The 19,740-nt window shown below is 33.6% G+C and overlaps 1 protein-coding gene and 1 long non-coding RNA gene across 3 annotated transcripts; one reads left to right on the top strand and one right to left on the bottom strand.

The window, feature by feature from the left end:
- The first annotated feature begins 5,339 nt into the window (after positions 1-5,339).
- On the top strand, positions 5,340-12,697 carry LOC100740903 (vascular endothelial growth factor A). 2 transcript variants are annotated; one of them, XM_003490604.4, is made up of 6 exons: positions 5,340-5,802; positions 8,495-8,588; positions 10,610-10,821; positions 10,899-11,009; positions 11,227-11,408; positions 11,902-12,697. In XM_003490604.4, exons 1-6 carry the CDS (start codon positions 5,644-5,646, stop codon positions 12,053-12,055), a joined length of 912 nt encoding a protein of 303 aa, XP_003490652.1. In that variant the 5' UTR covers positions 5,340-5,643; the 3' UTR covers positions 12,056-12,697. The 2 variants fall into 2 exon arrangements, with proteins under 2 accessions (XP_003490652.1, XP_012242750.1); XM_012387327.3 differs by having other exon boundaries at positions 11,227-11,484; positions 11,902-12,570.
- Positions 12,698-15,975: 3,278 nt separating this feature from the next.
- On the bottom strand, positions 15,976-17,879 carry LOC117151823. The gene is made up of 4 exons (XR_004461957.1): positions 17,603-17,879; positions 17,139-17,206; positions 16,706-16,773; positions 15,976-16,419 (listed from the first exon to the last, which is right to left on the bottom strand). It is a non-coding gene; the product is annotated as an uncharacterized LOC117151823 (long non-coding RNA).
- Between the last annotated feature and the right edge of the window lie 1,861 nt (positions 17,880-19,740).

Here is a 19,740-nt window from a genome sequence, read left to right as displayed (position 1 = left end):
CCCTGGTTGTTCGTTTAAACGTTTTCGAATAAAGCGATGCGGCTCGTAAATACGATTATGGGAACGTGCAATTACCCTGTTAACTATCTTTTCGATGCATTAAACGTTTAAAATGATCGTGCGTCGCCGTAGGATGCGAAAGATGAATGAGAAAAAAGAAATTTATGTATATGGCGACTCTAATGAGACGATGATTTACTTATTTATTCATTAAAGTAAAACAGAATCTTTCAGTATCCATAGCAAAGTGAAAATAATAGTGACGCATAGGAATCAAGATTTTCAATAATTGAATTCATCTTAACTTTCAAATGTATTAATATGGCGATAGAAAAATACGATTCGGTTTAAGTGACTCAGAGAAGACAGTAGCGTTAATAAGTAAATTAATTGATAGCCAAGAATTTGATTAAAAATTTACGTAAAAGATACGTAAAAAATAGCTGAATGAAGACTACTCGAAACGTCTGAGCGTTATCCGAAATGCGATAAACGGAAAAATTTCTCACACGATTCATTGACCGTAGGATCTTTTTTACGATTTAACGTTTCTATGAGTAAAGCACTTATCGCGCGATCATTTCATTGCTTATGTAGTAACGCGCGATGGCGCCACTAACCGATCCGATTATTTAACGGAATCACTCGCAGAGGAAGCTAAACAATCGAATTATTTATAAACAAACGGCACACGTCACAATGCTAAATACGTAGTACAGAAAGTGATCGTGTTAACTATCTATCGTGTTAACTAAGACGCAAGCAAAAACTGCTCCAAAAAATGACACTATCAAAGTCGTCATCGAAGGTTATCGCCACGGTCGAATACTAAATTGGTTATTTCTCAATCATTTAATATAACTTCGACTATGTATTGCATCGTACTTTAAGTAACCACGTAGATAGAAAATTTAATCGATCTTGTCAATGAAAAATGTCGATGCACTAACATCGACAGAATTAAATTCGTCGGGATTCGATTGTTCCGAACATTGAACGGCAACACGCGTGCCAAATACTTGAAAATAAAAAAAAACCTTGATCGTTCGCCGAAAATATCACTAAAGGTTATCGCGCCCCGATGAAAATGAAATGCTGCCGTCGAGCGAGTTAAAGTTTAGTAGAAAACCAAGAATCGTTAACGAAACGAATGACAGTCGCGATCCTCCGTGTTAATCGTTCATTCATGGCACAGACAATTGTGTTTCGATTACTTATATCTATTACCTATCAGTGAGTTTCGTTGGATATAGAACGCGAACGTTACAACTAATTTGGTTGTGGTTGCAGCCGTAGAACGATGCGATTATGGAACGCGATACTCCTATTGCTCCTGATTCGCGTAGTTCTCGCCAGCAGTTGGTCCTTCGCAAATATCATTTCGTCCATTTGGACTGTAACGAATTCCAGTAAAAGATTACCTTCCGCTACAAGCTATAAGGAAAGGAAAAATGTAAATTTCACAGCCGGTGACGTAACGATTCTAGATACGATAATAGAAGCTCCTCCTCGAAAGAAGATTTGCCCGGCACAAGAAAGATTGGATCGACGTGGAATATGCAGGAAGGTTTGGTAAAGCAAGTTTAGAGGGAACAACACGTTAACGATGAAACTTATTGTATGGAATTACCAAATTATCTTTTCTCGATGATCGACAAGTTGGTACATCGATCGAGAAACTTTGGAACGAGGCCTGTCTTGATTCCAGAAACTAATACGTTGGGTATCACGCGATAACAGTTTGTTGTTACCATCGATACTTACAGTACTGATAAGACAGTGTTTTACACAAGACCCGGAGAGTCACAGTTTCTTTGCTATCGACGAGTTTTCCAACTTCGTATTTATATTCGAACGCGAAGGTCGAGTCAGCGAGATCTGGAAATCCAACCAGTGTAAATGAGTAATGCGAATAGTGTCACGCAGTGGAAATGCAACGACGATAAAGCTCGTGTCACCACGTCACCGAAAAGTTGTAAAAATTTTTGCTAATATTATTATCGCGGTATTATCGTGATTCAGTCTTCAAAACTTCGTCGTCAATACACTTCGCGACTTTGCTCGCAATAAATTGTATGAGCAACTTTTGTCTCGAATCTACTGTTGTTACCGTGTCAATTGCAGTATTAACATTTTAGTAGATTCAGCAAAACATTAGAAACGAAGTCGAGTCTTTCATCGTTTTCAAGATGAGACTCCTGTGGATTGTACTGACGACAGCATTCGTCTTGTTTTTGTCCTTGCACGTCGCAGATACAGTAACACCGAATATATCGAACGTAGAAAAGAAGTTCGTGCCATTCCAGAGCAACAACAAAAGCGTTCAAACTGGATCCTTCATCAACGTCCCGATTAATTGTCCACCGGACAGAGTGAAAATTGGGAATCGTTGTAGGGCTATCTTTTAAGTGAGTAGAAATTCTACCTGACAAGGATGCTTTGAAAAACAGAAATGGGGAAATCATCTGTTTAAGCAATCTTGTATAAAAAATATATATAGAATTGTAGAACTATGGAATTGCAGAATTGTAGAACTATGAAACTGCAGAATTGTAGAACTATGGAACTATAGAATTATAAAATTATGGAATTGTAGAATTGTAGAATTGTAGAATTGTGGAATTGTAGAATTGTAGAACTCATTGTCAGTTATAGAATTATCAAACATAAATTTATGAAATTACGTGACGAAATATTGATAGCTCCGATAGTTTCATAGAAGCGTAGTTTCTGTTCAAAATTCGAATTAATTCTAGATGCCACATTCGTAATAAAAAATCATTTCCATTAATCTATATCGAGGTTTCTAATCATTTCTTCGTAATGAACACTTCGTGACAAAAAATTCCCAAGTCGTCTAAATCCTTACTAAAATCCTACAGGATTCTTCTTTTCTGAACGCAACGTCGGTAAGGAAGTGCATGCAACACAAGTGGATTATCTAACGAGCAAAGCGGCAATTCGAACGAACAAGTCAAAAAATTTCTAAATTAAAATAGAAATACAAGAAGAACCAAGTAAAAAACATTGATACGATGCAGATATAGACTCGGCCTCGAAAGATTGGAATTATCAATTTCTGCGAGATTAAGAGGAAGGAAACCGCTTTATCGCTTGTTCGTAATTCGATTAGAATTTCCATGAATAAATCGAAAGGTTAAAAACTATGCAGAACGACATTTTTATATTATTTTATATCAAGCGTATATCTCAATTATATTAAATCAATCATTTATAAATATATAAATCATCAAATATATAAATTTATAATATATAAATCATTCGCGTCAGTAGGACATTGGAATCTGACTTAACACATAGAGATAAATAATCTGCACAAGGTAAAATACCTTTCACGTGAATTCCAATTTCTTGTATGCTACAATTTGTGAAATATGTATTTACATACAAATTACGAACTAGAATACGTTTTGTAATTTACTTATAAAATTTCATCTAATTGTTATAGATATATACTTAAACATCAATAGAGAACAACCTATTAGAAATAATTTTAGGCTCGAAATGCCAGAATTCATTCCTTTGTTAAATTACCAAAAGCGAATAAACTCAATAATATACATATGAGTAACACAACTATGACGTCTAAAAAATTTGCCTACTACGTACCTACTAATAATTAATTTATGGTATCGTTAAATTATCATGCGTAATTATCAAGTGGAAACCGCAATGTGCGTAATCAGGATATGAATTGTAACCGCAAATTAGTATGAATAAAACGAAAAAGAGAAGGGGAATTACACAGAAAGCAATATATTACACATATTTTCATTGCCTCGTATTTCAGTATCCGATTTCTGTCTCGACAATAGCTTGGTGAATAAACTAGGATCTGAAGGACCCAACGAGTTCTTAAAAACAGTCCTATCGAAATTGTTTGTATTTTCTGCATACGTGATGGCTCCATTACGTTTCATTATCTTTGTTCTTCTTCTGTCTGCTTTCATCGTTGCAAACGAATCCAGGCCTCTTACTTTCCCAGAAAGAAGACGATGTCCACCAGGATACAGATACATTCGTAACGTGGGATGCAGAAAAATGTTAGACATTTTTAGAAGGTAAGTTATTAAAGATCAATCTCGAAAATTATAAAATTTCTTTCGATACCTGGTGCAATTGTATATTATTTTTTCCATGTGTTCCAGTTGAGTCTAGATAAGAAGTTCTTCCACAGTTTTTAAACGACTAATTGGACTCGTTCGGACCATCAAGGATTAATGGCATATCTATATTCTTTATCAAATATTGCAAAATGTATAGCCAGTTACTCTTTTGCGACTGTACACGTTTATGATTCACAAATATAAAGTAAATAACAATTTACTGACGCATAGTTTATGTCATGGTTTTTTTTTTCCAATCATTATTTGTCAACGTAAGATAGATAACTCGATCGAATTGAATTTATGTACTTTTAAACAGACCGCGATCTTGATACGCACGCGATAATCGATCTATCGCAAACTTTGTTGCTGGGAAAATGGCTGCTCCCTTTGGCTTGCATTCTCAATAATAAAATCGGTCTTTAGTTTTTTCTTAACAGTAACATTAACTCTAAACGAGATAAAACCCGCATAAAATTCTACATAACGTGTTTAGGATAACAGTATTGCAATTTATTTATAGTTCTATCGTTAAAATATAGCGTGACTGGCACATAACCTATTTTCTATCTTCGATTATCAAAGATTAATGTAAAAAAACATTGGAAATTTCGAATCTCGACAAAACAAATACGATATATCGCGTTTTCAAATTAAGCTGCAATTATTAATAAACAAAAAACAATTGCTAGCATATAACTATACTGTGATTACACTTACACATTCAACGTCAGCACATTGTACTTCTACTTAAATAAATTAGCACCTTGAATAATCGCGTTATCAAGGGCAATCTCGGAATAGTTTCATCTCGCATGCAAATTCATCACCTACGACGCATATTAGCCCCGTAATCGTGAAAATTTGACTGAGTAACACGTAGACTTAACAATGTCTACGTTGAGCATATCAGAACAGTTAGCAACGTTGCACAAGTTTGTTATTAACGACACTATGAATCGATGATCGTAACAATATTATGACTTAATGACTCAATAAGACAAAATATTAAGCAGATATTTAAAAAAAAGATTTAGCTGCCCGACCAGATAACTCCGTGTTCATAAACAGTATCATCCTGATAACGATCGGTAATTACCGCAAACAAAAATGATACTATTGCTACGGTGTTACAGCGAAATCGTGTGATCCGTGCTCCGTATGTGTGAGAATACGCGCGTATGCATTAGCGTGTGTGTAGCCAGAAATACGCGCCGAGCGTACTCGCTTCGGCAGTCGATCGCGGCGCGAGCATACGAACCTGTTCAGGTGTAACTTCCTCGCGTTTTCCTCGTGCATCGCAAACAGCGATTTGAGTGCAATGCAAACAGCGAGACCGAGCGTCACGTAAACACGTGCAACTATTATTTTTCGTAATTAAAATCAGTCGTCGCCGATACATCTGAACGCGTCAAGTTCGCGTCAACAAAGAACGAATTTTATGGTTCAAAGACAATTATCCTCGCATTTTTTTTTGTGGTGAACACGCGGAGTAAAACGACTGAAAATAGCAAAAATGTCGCAGTTAATCAGATACAGAACGCTCGTTCTTGTGATTTTTTGTGGATCGGTGATGTCCCATAAGGGTGACATATTATTTCCTGACCAGATAAGTCCAAGACAGTCAAAGCCTCCGGTCGAACCAAGAACAGCAGAAAACACCGCATTGTTATTGGTAAAATCAATCACATATTTTATCGAAGAGATTCGAAAGCGTTACATGTATTTCGTATTTCACGAGTGGAACGCAAAGAGACTGTTCACGAGCCGCGTTGCAACACTCCCACGTTTTCACTTCGATAAATAGCGCAATTATGTTATCCCGCGGAGCATTGTGAAGAACGTACGTAGCGAACGTTTAAAAATTAATTTGATCGTTTCGTGTGCAAAAGGCACTGGGTCGTAAACTGGCACAGGTCGTATTTTTTATCGTCGTATTTTTACGCGAATATATATATTGGTCGTTCGAACCGTTAACATTTAGCAACGCCATTAATCTTTATGAATAATGATCTTATATTTATGAATATATATACTTCTGAAATTGATCGATCAACGGAATGTTTTTACTACGAATTTAACATGAAAATCGTAATACACGATGATTATCGAAAAAATATATGCAACACATGTTATCAATTGTAGTGAATTGTGCGGAAGTCAGTCATCCGTTTCGGTTTTGCTACCGTATCGTTTCCTATTTTTCCATTATCTTCACCGTACACTCGTTAACTTAAGTAACAGTATGAAAAACGGTTGACAGTTCCTTCTGTCGACGATAGGCATTGATATTACGACATCCTTGCGAACGAGAGCACGATTGCTTTTCCCGCAAAGATCTGAATGACGTCGAAGGCCGTATAACACTAATGTCAAGGATGTACGGTGGTATAGAAGCAGGTATGAAGGTAGAAGATCGAGATTGAAAAGTAAAAAACCTCGCGGTGCACGCTTAGGATTCCTGTCACGTTGTCGGTGAATCGATATATAGATAATTGATTACACGTCATTCGACGTTCGAGCGAATACCTAGCCGATTACTTTGCGAAACACGGTTAATTTTATCAGGGAGAGTTGATAAAATTCGTCCTTTGAAGAACGAAACAAAATTAAGAAGTAAAACAAACAAACACAAAATTAAAAAGTTTCCAAACGATCCGTATTTATGTACAGTTTTACTGACTAATGTGACCCTCATTCCTCTGAAACCAAAGAGAAATTTAGGTTACGATTTGAAAAACATATACACAGCAATGCTATGGTTGCAAGGTGAAATCTATTCCCCCAAAAGGTCGTCATAAATATCATTTCGCGAAGATAATATTTGTTTGGTCACGACGCCATCACCGTATGTGTACAACGCATATTTCACCGCTACAATAGGGTTATACGACCGAGTTTAACGCCAGGTGTAATAGTCGATCTTTAAAAGTCGCGGTAAAATTCCTGTAAAGCGCCAAGAGACAGAGCTTCTTGGAAAGTACAATGTCTTGGATTTCTCAGCTATGCAAATCGCGAAATACGTAATCTGTTTATTAAAATGCTGGTCGTACCGTTACCGATTTTCTTCGCACCTGTGGAAATATTCAAGTTAACGTGTCAGATCGGTGACAATTCATCGATATACGTGAAATAACTATAGTACGAAATACATATACACGGTAAATTGTTGACTGGTCATGTCACCTCTGAAAAATTCGAAAAGAAACGAATGAATCGCATCTATCGAGGCAGAACGTTAACGCCAAAGATGCTTCTGAGAAATCGGTTCAACGTTTTGCGGAGTTTTTAGTGTGCACACGATAGTAGCTTGTTCAAAACCAGTTTTAGGTGGAAAGGCGAACGTCTGGTTGAAAAACGACTCGACATGCCAAAGTTGGGAGTCTCATACCAGTGACCAAGACGTAAAAAATGCTTTTTAACAACATTCTAAATATAGCCGCGGCGAAGGAGTAATCTTTTTTATAGTTTCCCGGATGATTGACCTAAAATAATTCTGTACCTCTCATGATTACCTTAGTCGCACGAGTATACACAATCGAATTCGATGATTCATCGATTAGCCATTAGCGGGAATATCCCGATTATTACATCGAGATTCCACCGTTCGTACATTTTCTTCGAGACTAGGGTATTTCCAAACAAATATCGTGTCCCTTTAGATTATTTTAATAGCACGAACGGTAGCATAGCAACTCTTATTTTTCGATATCATATGACCCATATTAGAGATCTTAACGCATTGCTCAGAATATGATACGTCAGTACATGATACGCGCATAACTGTTATCTAACCAATGTTCTTTTCAATTCTTCATTGCTTAATATGCATGACAAAACATTGGAATTCCTGATTAGAATCAGGTGGCTGATTAACATGCCTTTTCTTCTTAAAATTGGTTGCGTGTAACGAACGTGTATCTAATAAAATGGAAGAATGACTAAGTTTTTCCAGGAAAACAGCTACCTGTTTTTTGGTTCATCTTGCACAATTCAATTAATAGTATTAATGATATTTTGCAAATCTCAGGTTACGAATTATTAGTACTAATCAATTTTCTTACTTTATAATAACAAATATGACAATGTAACAAACGAAATTTTACAAATAAGATTGTGAAAGAAACATTTACGATTTACAACTTGTTAGTTCATTAATATTATTAATTAATACATTATTGCGCAACAGCTCTTTCTTAATCAGGGCTTTATTGGCAATAGCATTGTATCATTTTACCATTATCAGTTGTGGTATTGACTAATCGAGATAACGAAAAAAAGATAATCTCGAAACAAATAGAGAACGTAAAAATTTCTCCACAAATTATGTTTTTTCTTTCGTAAAGAAAATGTTCTATTCCTTTCAGCGGTCGCAGTCATCGGAAACAGTCAGGAAAATCAATTCGCCAGAAGAGTTCCTTCGAATGATCGGTGTATCGCCGTCACAAGTCTTCCTTACTAGTAAGTGTTTACGTTCTTAAATAGATTAATATCGTTCATTATGAATGTTACTTTAGAGGAAAATTTTTACTCGGTAATATTGAAAGGAAAAAATATCCGTAACGTAGACACGATACTACTATAACGATGCAATATAGTAAGAAATTACAGCAGGTAAATTGGCTATAACTGCAACAAATATTGTCTGTTTAGATAAACGCGTTCACCTGAGTGTTATCTTCTAGTGATTACATTGTATAAACAACCTCGACTATCAGTGAACATGAGAGCATTCAGTTGACCGCAGTACAAAAAAACGTACTTAACATAAAAGTCTTATAAGCGTATACTCTGCAAGTAAAATTACGTATACTTGCAGATATTCGACTTGAAATTTCGTTCTTCTATCTAAATTCGTGCAATACCGAATCGTCTTACGTGTTCACTATTCTGATATAAATATTATTAGATAAATCTTAAAACAAACTTCTTCTTATTCCTGTGGTTACGATCGTCTACACTAATAACGGTCTGTTAAAGACAAGGAGAGTGGCAATAATGGCATACAAGGATCTTTCGTTGCCATTTCCATTTCCAAGTTTTCCAGGAAGCCTTCATGGTCCTCAAAGAAATCAAAAACCTTCAAAAAGCAATCGAAATCGTTCATGTTAGGTACCTATCTACTAGTAATTTCATTGATTTCTTGTAAACTGGGTGGTAGTTTTCACTTTAGACTGTTCGAATCGTATCCGTAACATTTTTAGTTTTATACGGTTGTTCCAAGGTTGAGTTATCGAGCGGAATGATATACGCAATCTGCAATTTACATGGTCGCCTTTTAAATGCGAAAATTAGACGTGACCAAGATCTACGCGTAAGATTAAACCGCTTAAATGTAACGAAATAAAAACTTGAGTCGTGCAAAAAGGTATGATTATATGAAGATGGTCTTAAAATGAAACGATAATCTTCATTACTGTTTGTCCATTATTTTATGTGAACACGATCATAAAAATCGAACAATAATTCTCGTTATTGCACAAGAAAAAATAAACGAAAAGTATTAATCCTTATCTTATTTCGAAAAAATTTCGCGAAAATTCTATTTCGTCGTTTGCTTGTACGTACTTAACTTCAACGACATCGTGTCCATCTTCTCGACTACACTCTCTCTTGATGGTTGGTGCAATTTCCTCTTCCAATTTTATCCTATTAATGCTTTACTCGATCTCTTCTATGTCGACGACGACATCTCGAGCTTGAAAAGATTACAAAGATCACCCTCGCTTAAGTCGTAAGATGTGTCGTCCATTACGCTAATTTCCTTCGCATGGATTTCATTCTGATTACAGTCTCTTATGACGTTACACGTTGATGACATTTCCGTCTCTTGAAAGAACTTAGGCTTATAGATTGCCTCATTATGACTACTGGTGAAATTACTATCATCTTTTGCCCATTTTTGGTACTTCCCATGGTGATACAAGCAAAATATATTTCCACGTAAAGATCTTAATTTTAATCTGCTTTAATGTTGTAAAATCCTTTTCCAACATTAACATTCTTCCTCCTCCTTCTTTTTGTAACTGCAGTTGACATATCAGCGATCGATATCGTATTCGAAAAAATACATAGAATTCGTATTATAAGCTTCCATAAAGGCAGACACGTTTATTCTACCTTGCGAATCAACCTGCCGAACCAATCGGAGACCACATCCTTCAACAGGTGACTTTCTAAATCGCAAGAAAGATCATCGACCAAAACGAGATAACTATTGAAATAGATAGTTCGAATGAAAAATAGTTAAAGCGAGTGAAATAGTTTGCGCGTGTTCCTCCATTTTTAAATTGTGTAATAAGGTGTGACGAGTTCTACGCTAGAAAATGTCCAAGTAGCTACTTTTTACGTCAAACCACAGAAACCACACTGAACTGGATATAACAGGAATTTAGAGAAAACGAAGGAAAATCCTCTGATTAACTCAGGATCAGAATCGCGATCCGACCTTTTGCTTAACAGTCTAATACCTTCTATTCTAGGCAGAATGGGTGAACCTGAAGAACGCTCGAATAGTGAAATGGCAAAGCAAGCTAACTGTGAGCCTTCACCAACCGTAGTTCCTACATATCAACGTAACGATCCATCTATCGTCTATTTTCCCCGGTGTACACGAGTCAAAAGATGCACAGGTTGTTGCGGAAACGAGTTACTCTCTTGTCAGCCAAAGGAAATAGAAACCCGAAATTTTGAAGTAAGACAACTCGATAAATATATAATTACAGATAAACAATAATGTTCGAAATAATTACATATTACGAATGTTTGAAGATCATGCTGGCAAAATTGACAGCGCAAGGTAGATTCGAGTACCAAGGCAAACAAGTCGTACCAATAGATGAGCACATCAGATGCGGATGTGACTGCGTAATAAAACCATCGGTAATTTGAGAATAGCCAATAATTGAGATCTTCCTCCTTAAACTAGTACAATCCGCTCAACACCTCAACAATCCGTGATAACTTTAACGTTATAATTTTCATTACACTTTCATCATACACGCCGAATGCATTTATACGTTAGAGAGCTAAAGAATATTAAATTCAAAATTTAAGAAAGATAGAATCTAGATTATTTTATTTGATAAACTTTTTTCAGGATTGTACGCCCAAACAGGTTTATAAGGAGAACTTATGTAGATGCGTGTGCAGCAACACGGACGATCGAGCGAAATGTATTGAACACCCAGATAAAATCTGGGATTCGATATATTGTAGCTGTTCTTGTAGAAACGCACATGAATGTTCGACCGGCTTCTTTTACAACCAGAATACGTGCAGGTGTGAACGTTCTCCAGTAGAACAACGGAAATAAGAGCACACTATCCTCACTGTTCTCTACTGTTCTATATATCTTGTAAGCTGCGCGCGTTACATTAAATGTTTTTTGGAATTTCTTTCTTTTTTTTTTTTTTAATAACTTTATTTTTCTGCTTCATTCGCAAGAACTAATGCTTACCCTCATAGCTATCTTCTTTAATACTTTTATGCGACCACTACACATTTGACTGCTACTTTGTGTTAAATCAATCATTGCATTGACGAGAATCTACTGTGTTTCCACCCTGCGCTTGCTTTTATACGTTACAAGAGAGGTAATTAAACTATTACTTCAGCTGAATCAATTGAAATAAAATATTATTTTCTTCTAATGAATGAATTCATCAATGCACATTGTGTGTTTATTAACAGCATGCAAATAATTTTTTTTATAAAGAAGCAAGTTGAAGGCTCAAACATAATGTCAAACTTTTAATACTCAAAAATATTTCAGATGTGAGCAATTACCGATATCTAGATCCTGGTTTACATCTACGAAAGGGACTGATTATAGATTTGGGCAAACACAAAAACCAGATGAACCACCAGTAATAATTCCTCTAGATGCAAATGATCCTAGGAGGAAACCTAAACCAGATCCAGAATAGAAGTCTTCCATTTATAAACTAAATGTGAATCATAAGACTTTTATAAGACAGCTATTTTAATAGCATTTATTTAAGTTAATTTTTCACCTTTGTGCCATTTTGCTACACACACACACATACACGCACATACAATATATAATTACAGTATTTACATAATATGTATTATTAATCCATTCTTGTAAGGTATAAATGAATGTACCCTTAAAATTAAAACGCACTGTGATATAAACAAATATAATTATTTAATGCATAAGTGTACTAGCTACACTGTTTAGCATCAATTAGCAAAAGGTATTTTATTTATATATCTTTTATATATTGTCATTTTAAAAAGTTATACAATTATTGCGACCTATCCTATCTTGATCTTATTCGAATACTGCCACTTTCGATCGTTTTGTAGATATATAAAATCGCTGTTTTATTAACTTTTAAAGAAGTTCTGCATCTTTCAAATTGAATTGTTCATCAACGTCCTAATGTTCGCCGGGCAGAATGAGAATCAAAAATCGTTGCAAAATTTATTTATATATAGGACTTATGTACAATTTTGTATATTGTAAGCTAAACTTCAAGAAATATAAATTGAATTTTTCAGCTATAAATGTTTCGCATAGTACAATCACAATCGCAGTCAATCAATCAAGATTGTATTATTGTCATGTAATTACTGTATTATTGTCACATTATCATGTAATTAATAATTCTATATATGAAATAATACTGATTGCCTACGTCTCAACGCGTGTAGGTTTACTGCAAATGGAAGCCCTTCCCATCCACGATCCTTTTATGCAAAAATATATTAATTCTGCATTTAAAAAGTAGAACACCTCTTTTTATTGGTCCTAAAGCAATTCCTGAAACAATCTTCAAAATAATTTAAACGAAGACGAAGATTATTTGCAAACCCTACCTATAGAAATCTGAAGGCTTTTCTATAAGTCCTGTCTACATAAAAATTTAAGGATCTATGTGGGAAACATATACAAAAGTCTAAACGTTACAAAGAGGAAGGATGGAAAACTACATAGGACATTATATGTGATACGAGTCTTCTTTTGCCAATCTTACAATGAATCCTGAAATAAACTCAAACAGAAAAAATTTGGTAAAATTCTATGAGGCTATCTATGTGTATGTAATTAATTACCAAATGAAGAGAAAAATTATTTGAGATGCTATTAAAAGATACTCATAGTAAAACAATATTCATTACTGACGAACGAACATATTTTAGCAGTATTTTCATTAACAAACACTATGATAATTCGGGGTGTGTTGAAGAAGAGAACGAATCAGTGGCCAACATGGCCATCAGAATACGATCAACAGACACTCGATATAATCCCAAGCAACAGGCTATGAGTGGATTACCTTTTCTTTCTCGCGACTCTAATTCAGTAAAGCTAAATGTAAAATCGAAAATTCTCAATATAAATTACAAAGAGTGCTTCATATAATATTTGCAAGTATTAATATAATTAACCACTAAAAGTAAAAAAAATAAACAAAAAAAAAATTAAAAAACTCTCAAAAGCAAAAGTAGGATGTCTTAGTTATACATATTGATGTATGCACTCGTATTTAAATATTCATAACGTTAATAACGAGTGTAATGCTGCATCAGATGATTCAGAAGAAACTGTTCTTTCACAATCTAGTGAAAGAAAATTGGGCTTGATATAGGCGCAACACTACTTCAAAAACCGCGATCATTCGTCAACGCAACTCTAACTAAAGAACTAATTAAAACAATCGCGATGAAAGACCGCAACACTAATTCTTAAAACAAATTTAATAAAAATTATTACATATTATTATATATGAAAAGAAAGCTACTTCAAATACATATTACGATAGAAATTGTAATACTATAAAAGTAATGAAATTTGAACATTTCTAAATGTAATTTTAAACAAGGGGGAACAAAATTAACTCTAATACGTATATTATTCTTTAGAAAATTCTATGAATTCATAATCAAAATTGCAAAAGACAATCGCGATGTCATAATTCGCAACACTAAAGCAAACACGAATATCATTTTTTCGCAACTCTAATTCAACCCGTAATGAGTCTCTCGCAACGCTAATAAAAAACCGCAAAACTTTTATGATTTATCTCTCGTAACACTTATAAAAAAACGCGACTTGCCCAATATGGTGATGGGCCGACATATACATCGGCTTAAAAAATGGAAAAGAAATACTACGAAAATACTACAAACGAGCATAGTGACAAAGTAGTAACGAGAATGATTTTCCATGTCCTGGATGATCCAGAGGATGGAAAAACATTAGTAGTTGCCCTCTTCCATGGCAAATTTGCCGGGCCTCTTCGGCTCGTAGCCTCTTCTTTCTTCGGGTGAATATATTCACTTATAAAAGTGAAATAAAAAAATATATCGTGGAAGCTGGACGACTAAGGATCGTAATGATCGTTGATCGCTCGCATGTGCGTGCTCGATCAATAGATAAACGTTCGTTTCGAAACCTACTCCCTACTCGCGTCCACGTCCGCGAAATTCGAAAAATCGATAGACAAAGCCAGAGACAAATGGAATGCGCCATTCGTGGTACCAGCTTCACTATCGTTTTTTCAAATCAAATTTCCTGAAACAGGTTGGACACGCGAAAACGCGCCTACCCGATCACAGACTGTGCCAACCTGCCCGGCCCTACCTACTTATAATTAATACACACACATACCAGACAGTATGCTACCTATCCTACCTAGCCCTATATTTAAAAAATTGCAAAACAAGCACACCAACACATTCGCTCCACGGTTCTCACACATAACTCGAGCGCAAAAGCCTACACTAGAGAGACGTCCCGGGACGCCTCCGACACTCGAGTTCCACACAACTTTCACACTCTAATTTACATACCATTTTCCTGAAATCGACTGACGATGGCTAGCGACCATTGCGTAAAATATGGTAAAGATACGTGTAGGATATTATATATCGAATATTGTTAATGTTAATTAGTATTCATGATCGTGTTATATAAGCATTCTTAATCTTTGACATGTTATGTCATTTGGAGAAATTGAGAGATATGGTTGAAATAAGTGGTAATTTGATGCCGTTGTAATTGAATATTACTGTTTATTATATGTTATATTTAATAGCATATCTAAATATTTTCATTGTATATTGTAAAATTAAAGTTACAATGGTTGGATTCATAAGAACGACGACGCAATTCCACAGCCTAACCACACACACAATGTAGAAAATACGTCGGGCACGATACGCTAACGCAATGTCAGTCGCTGAGAAATTGTTCAGCTTATAAAGTATCCTCATCATGCCCATTGCCTTTCTCCCACCCAAGTAGCACCTGGGCACGTGAGTGAGGTTTTGGCAATGAACATGGAATGGGTTAAACCTGAAAATCCTGAGCTAAAATTATGATCAGAGTATCTATTTGGTATAGTTTGTATCTAACGGGCTAATATTCTTTGATTTTTCATTTCCATTTTATTTCCAGTTTTAATGACTCTATACTTTACTTTGTTAATTTAGCAAATTACTAAAATGCTAAACTTGAATGAAAGAAATTAATAAAGAACGTATCTATTAAAAAACAAGTTAGGATTGAATACAAATATATACTATTAAATTCAATGAATAATAGTGAACTCTAAGTGAAATGTCTGTGAAGTTTCTGTCGCGAAGTGTTTTCTTGCACATGAAAACTGATGCATTCTTAGACAGACTGAACGTTTATATCTTCATATTTCAATTTCAAATTCTATTGAAATTATACTGAATATGGAACTCGAATAATAAAGTTGTTCAATACTATTATAAAATGGAAGATAAGTATTGCCACTAACATTATTATAATAATTATTATAATGATTTCTATCATTATCGTAATTTTCACAGTGACAAAATCGGAGAGTATCCGATTTCTTCATACAAATACATGCTCATATAAATATTTAATCTTTTCAATCACAGATACATATATCAATTGTCAACATTACGTTATCCATACTAGTTCTTTGTTATTCACAATGTATTGTTATCAAAATTCAAAAACGCGACGTGCAAGAAAACCTATCCTAAACTAATAAATAGATATAGACAAGAAAATGTTACTACTCGCGGATATAATAAATATCCGCGGTCACTATGCTCGCAAAAAATTCTACGTAATACAACTAGTCACCCGTGTCGATTCGGACCATTCATTCTACGACATGATTGAGTGACTGGAGGAACAAAAGTGCATGCGACTCACCATTAAACGGGGAGAACGTTGCACTGGGTCAGCGGAAGTCAAGTCTATCATCAAGCAATCTAGTCTAGCGTCAAACACATGGCAAAAATAGAGGCTGCGAACAATCTGTTACAAAGTATAAAATATTATAATTTGCTCTTAAAGGCACAGAGTTAATTGTTTGAGAAATTTGAGCTAATAAAAGATTGCTATTCATTAAACTTGAAATATTAATATAAAGATTGGATCTCTAATAATTTTTTAATCATATCAGACATATATTTTCATCTTATAATTATTATTTATTATTATAATTATTATTGAAACTTTAGATTATTCTACATTTTACTTCATTGGAAAGAAAATTATAGAAAATAAAATTAATTCAAGCACAGTGTGTAAAATTACTTACATTCTTAGCTTTTGTAGCACAGTGAGATCCTCCTTAAAGAATAGAAGGAAATGAGAGTTGTAAAAAATCTGTAAAACATAACATGAAACATTACAATTTGTTCTTAAAAACAGAGTGCTGATTATTTAAACAATTTGGAAAGAATGAAAGATGAAAGTTTACTTATAATAAAGTTTGAAATTCTAATAAACTTTAACAAGTATAAAAATTGAAACTAATGTAAAATTTTAGAACTTAAAAATTAAAAATCTAATGATTTCTGAAGCATGTCAGACATTTGTATCTTATAACTCAATATTAGGACTTTGACATCTTTTTTATTTCAATAGAAGAATAGGAATCCTAATCTCCCAAATTTTCTTAATTAGTAGTATTTGAAGCAAAATATACAAACTAGAGTTAATTTAACTATAAAGTAAAGATATATACTTACATTTTTGGCTACTGAGCCATCGTCAGACCTTCCTCAAGGAACAGGAAGAAGTTGAGGCTTTGAGATATCTGTAACAGTACATAAAATATTAAGATTTGTTTTTGGAGGCATATTTTGTTGATTATTTAAAATATCTGAGATAATAAAAGATGAAAGTTCTTAAATTTGAGACTTTAGCAATAATGAAACTGATAATTCAATAAATTTTAGTATAAGTATGAGAATTGGAACTGAAATATAAAAGTTTGAAATCTGAAAATTTAGAATTCAATGATTTCTGATGAACGTCAGACGTTTCTATTTTATAATTGATTGTTAACGCTTTTAAACTTCTCATTTCAGTAGAAAAGAATTTATAATTTTTCACATTATCAAATATTTTCACTTCTTAACCAACAATAGTTCAAATAAAATACAACAAAATTGAATAAATTGAAATGCAATATACAAATATATATACTAACATTCTTGAGCTTTTGGAGAGGCTTTATCCTCTTGAAGGATGCACTGACTCTAATAACGAAAACATATATTTAAAAAAACATATATAAAAAAGAAAAAAATAAAAGACTGCGTTAACGCGAACGTGTTGCGAATTTACTTAATAATATCTTACTGTGTGACTTCACATGCGATTGTTTAATTGAATTTAATCAAAGCTATCACGATTTGAAAATATTGAAATAAATTATTGCACAACAAACACTGACTCTATCAACCGCATTGCGCGCGGTTACAAATATTCTCTGAAAAGAAAATTAATTAGTTGGCGGAGAGATTTTCTATCGAGCGTTTGTTTAAAAAATACTGCTATCTTTCTACAGTTAAGAAATGATTATTAAGAAATTGGAATATATATTACAGTTATTAGTTGCAAATTACAAAATATTTCTCAACATTGAAGAATGTCTGTGAATACCGTGAACGTGATACAATAATAATTTATAAAAATTATCATGTAATTGTTCGTTAATAGAGCATAAAACTCACTCCACTAATATTCTATGTGGTTTGTTACAAATATCCCAAAATGTTTGCAAGAAATCAAAATTTCAGAACTAAATACGAGTGAAGAACAACACTACGCAAAAACGCGCGCGAAACCTTAGTTTGAAGCGACTGAGCGTCTAATTGCGCGCCACCTCTGAGAAAAAACTAGAAGCTGCAAACATATATGACATTGACTGTAGCATATTCATCGTAATATAGCAAAATGTGACAGATTTGAATGGTTGAATGTTATAATATTTATCGAAATAATTGAAGCTATTGTGAAACTATTAAGATTTCTACGTTGATCTGTCTACATGAGGCTATTGTTAAACTATCAAGAATTTTACATTTCAGAATACAGAATAAATTGAAACAATAAAATGATTCATTTAATCCGTTTGAAATAAGAAAATGATTACATATATTCCAATTAAAATGATTTATTTAACCTTTCTTATATTCATCTTAATATTTCAAATAATTAAGACATTATGTATGGTAAATTTATTATATATCGAATATACATATTCAATATATGTATATTGTATGATAAATATGAATTGTATATCAAATGTAATTTAAGTATGAAACTTATATGTACCAAATGTTACCTATGCCTCAACGAAAAGACGATATAATCATTTATATATGTCTATCTTTGTTAAAATAAATTAATTGTTATGACATTTTTATGAAGATTCATTGGATTTACCATTAATCATCGTGGCGTCCATACGTTAATTATTCACATTACTTCGATGTAATTCGGCTCATTTCTGCAATCAACTAATTACCTACACACAAGAAAACCAAAAGTTAAACCTAAAACAAATGTATAAAGTGATGACAAATATATATTCAAATAAAACAATAATCAAATTCCATTACAAAAAGCTTACAATACATGACACCGATAATGTCAGCAATCAAGCAGTGATCGAAGAAAAATCAACACAGAAAATTTCAAAAAAGCTACTTAATTTCGTTATCTTGATGTTCAATGAATTGTTAAATAAACGCGTGTATTAATTGAACAATGTTAATAACGAGATATAAGGATTAATAAGATATAACGCCACCAAAAGGTTAGAATACGTTACAGACATAATACAGCGAGATATGTGTTGCCGCACTGAAATTCGACAGCTAAATGATCTCCTGCTCTCAAGTTTCGCCACGCAATTCCTAATGTGATGGGGAGGGGGGTCTACATTCGTAAACATTGTATGTATTGTGTTGTTTTGGAACATGAGTTGGCATGTTTATACGCATTACTTCTCACAGAGTAACAGAAACTTTTATATATACATACATACGTATTATGAGACCATTATTTACCCGATTAGGTACGACATTCTTAATAAACTTTTGAGATTATTTATTATTAGAATTATATAGTATATAAGAATTGTATAGTATGAGTGAATCTAAGGAATCAATAAATGGAAAGAAAATATTATAATAGAACAAAAATATGATGAAATAGTTGAATTTTTATATAAAGATCAAAGTTCTTTAAGAGCCATTGTAATGATCAATCCAAATATAGATAATATTTAAAAGCTAAAACTAAAACTTTCGACGCGATATATGTACTCAATTCACAATT

This window comes from Bombus impatiens, unplaced genomic scaffold, assembly GCF_000188095.3.
Source record: "Bombus impatiens unplaced genomic scaffold, BIMP_2.2 scf_0463, whole genome shotgun sequence".
NCBI classification, from domain to species: Eukaryota; Metazoa; Arthropoda; class Insecta; order Hymenoptera; family Apidae; genus Bombus; species Bombus impatiens.
Note: the sequence above shows the minus strand (reverse complement) of the source record. Positions and strands in the feature narration are given on the sequence as shown.

What these genes read in the sequence shown, in the direction of transcription:
- LOC100740903 (XM_003490604.4), top strand. Translation starts at nt 5,644, where the DNA reads ATGTCGCAGTTAATCAGATACAGAACGCTCGTTCTTGTGATTTTTTGT. An exon ending in GTCACAAGTCTTCCTTACTA is followed by an intron (nt 8,589 to 10,609) that starts GTAAGTGTTTAC and finishes CTTCTATTCTAG; the next exon opens with GCAGAATGGGTGAACCTGAA. An exon ending in TAGAAACCCGAAATTTTGAA is followed by an intron (nt 10,822 to 10,898) that starts GTAAGACAACTC and finishes GAATGTTTGAAG; the next exon opens with ATCATGCTGGCAAAATTGAC.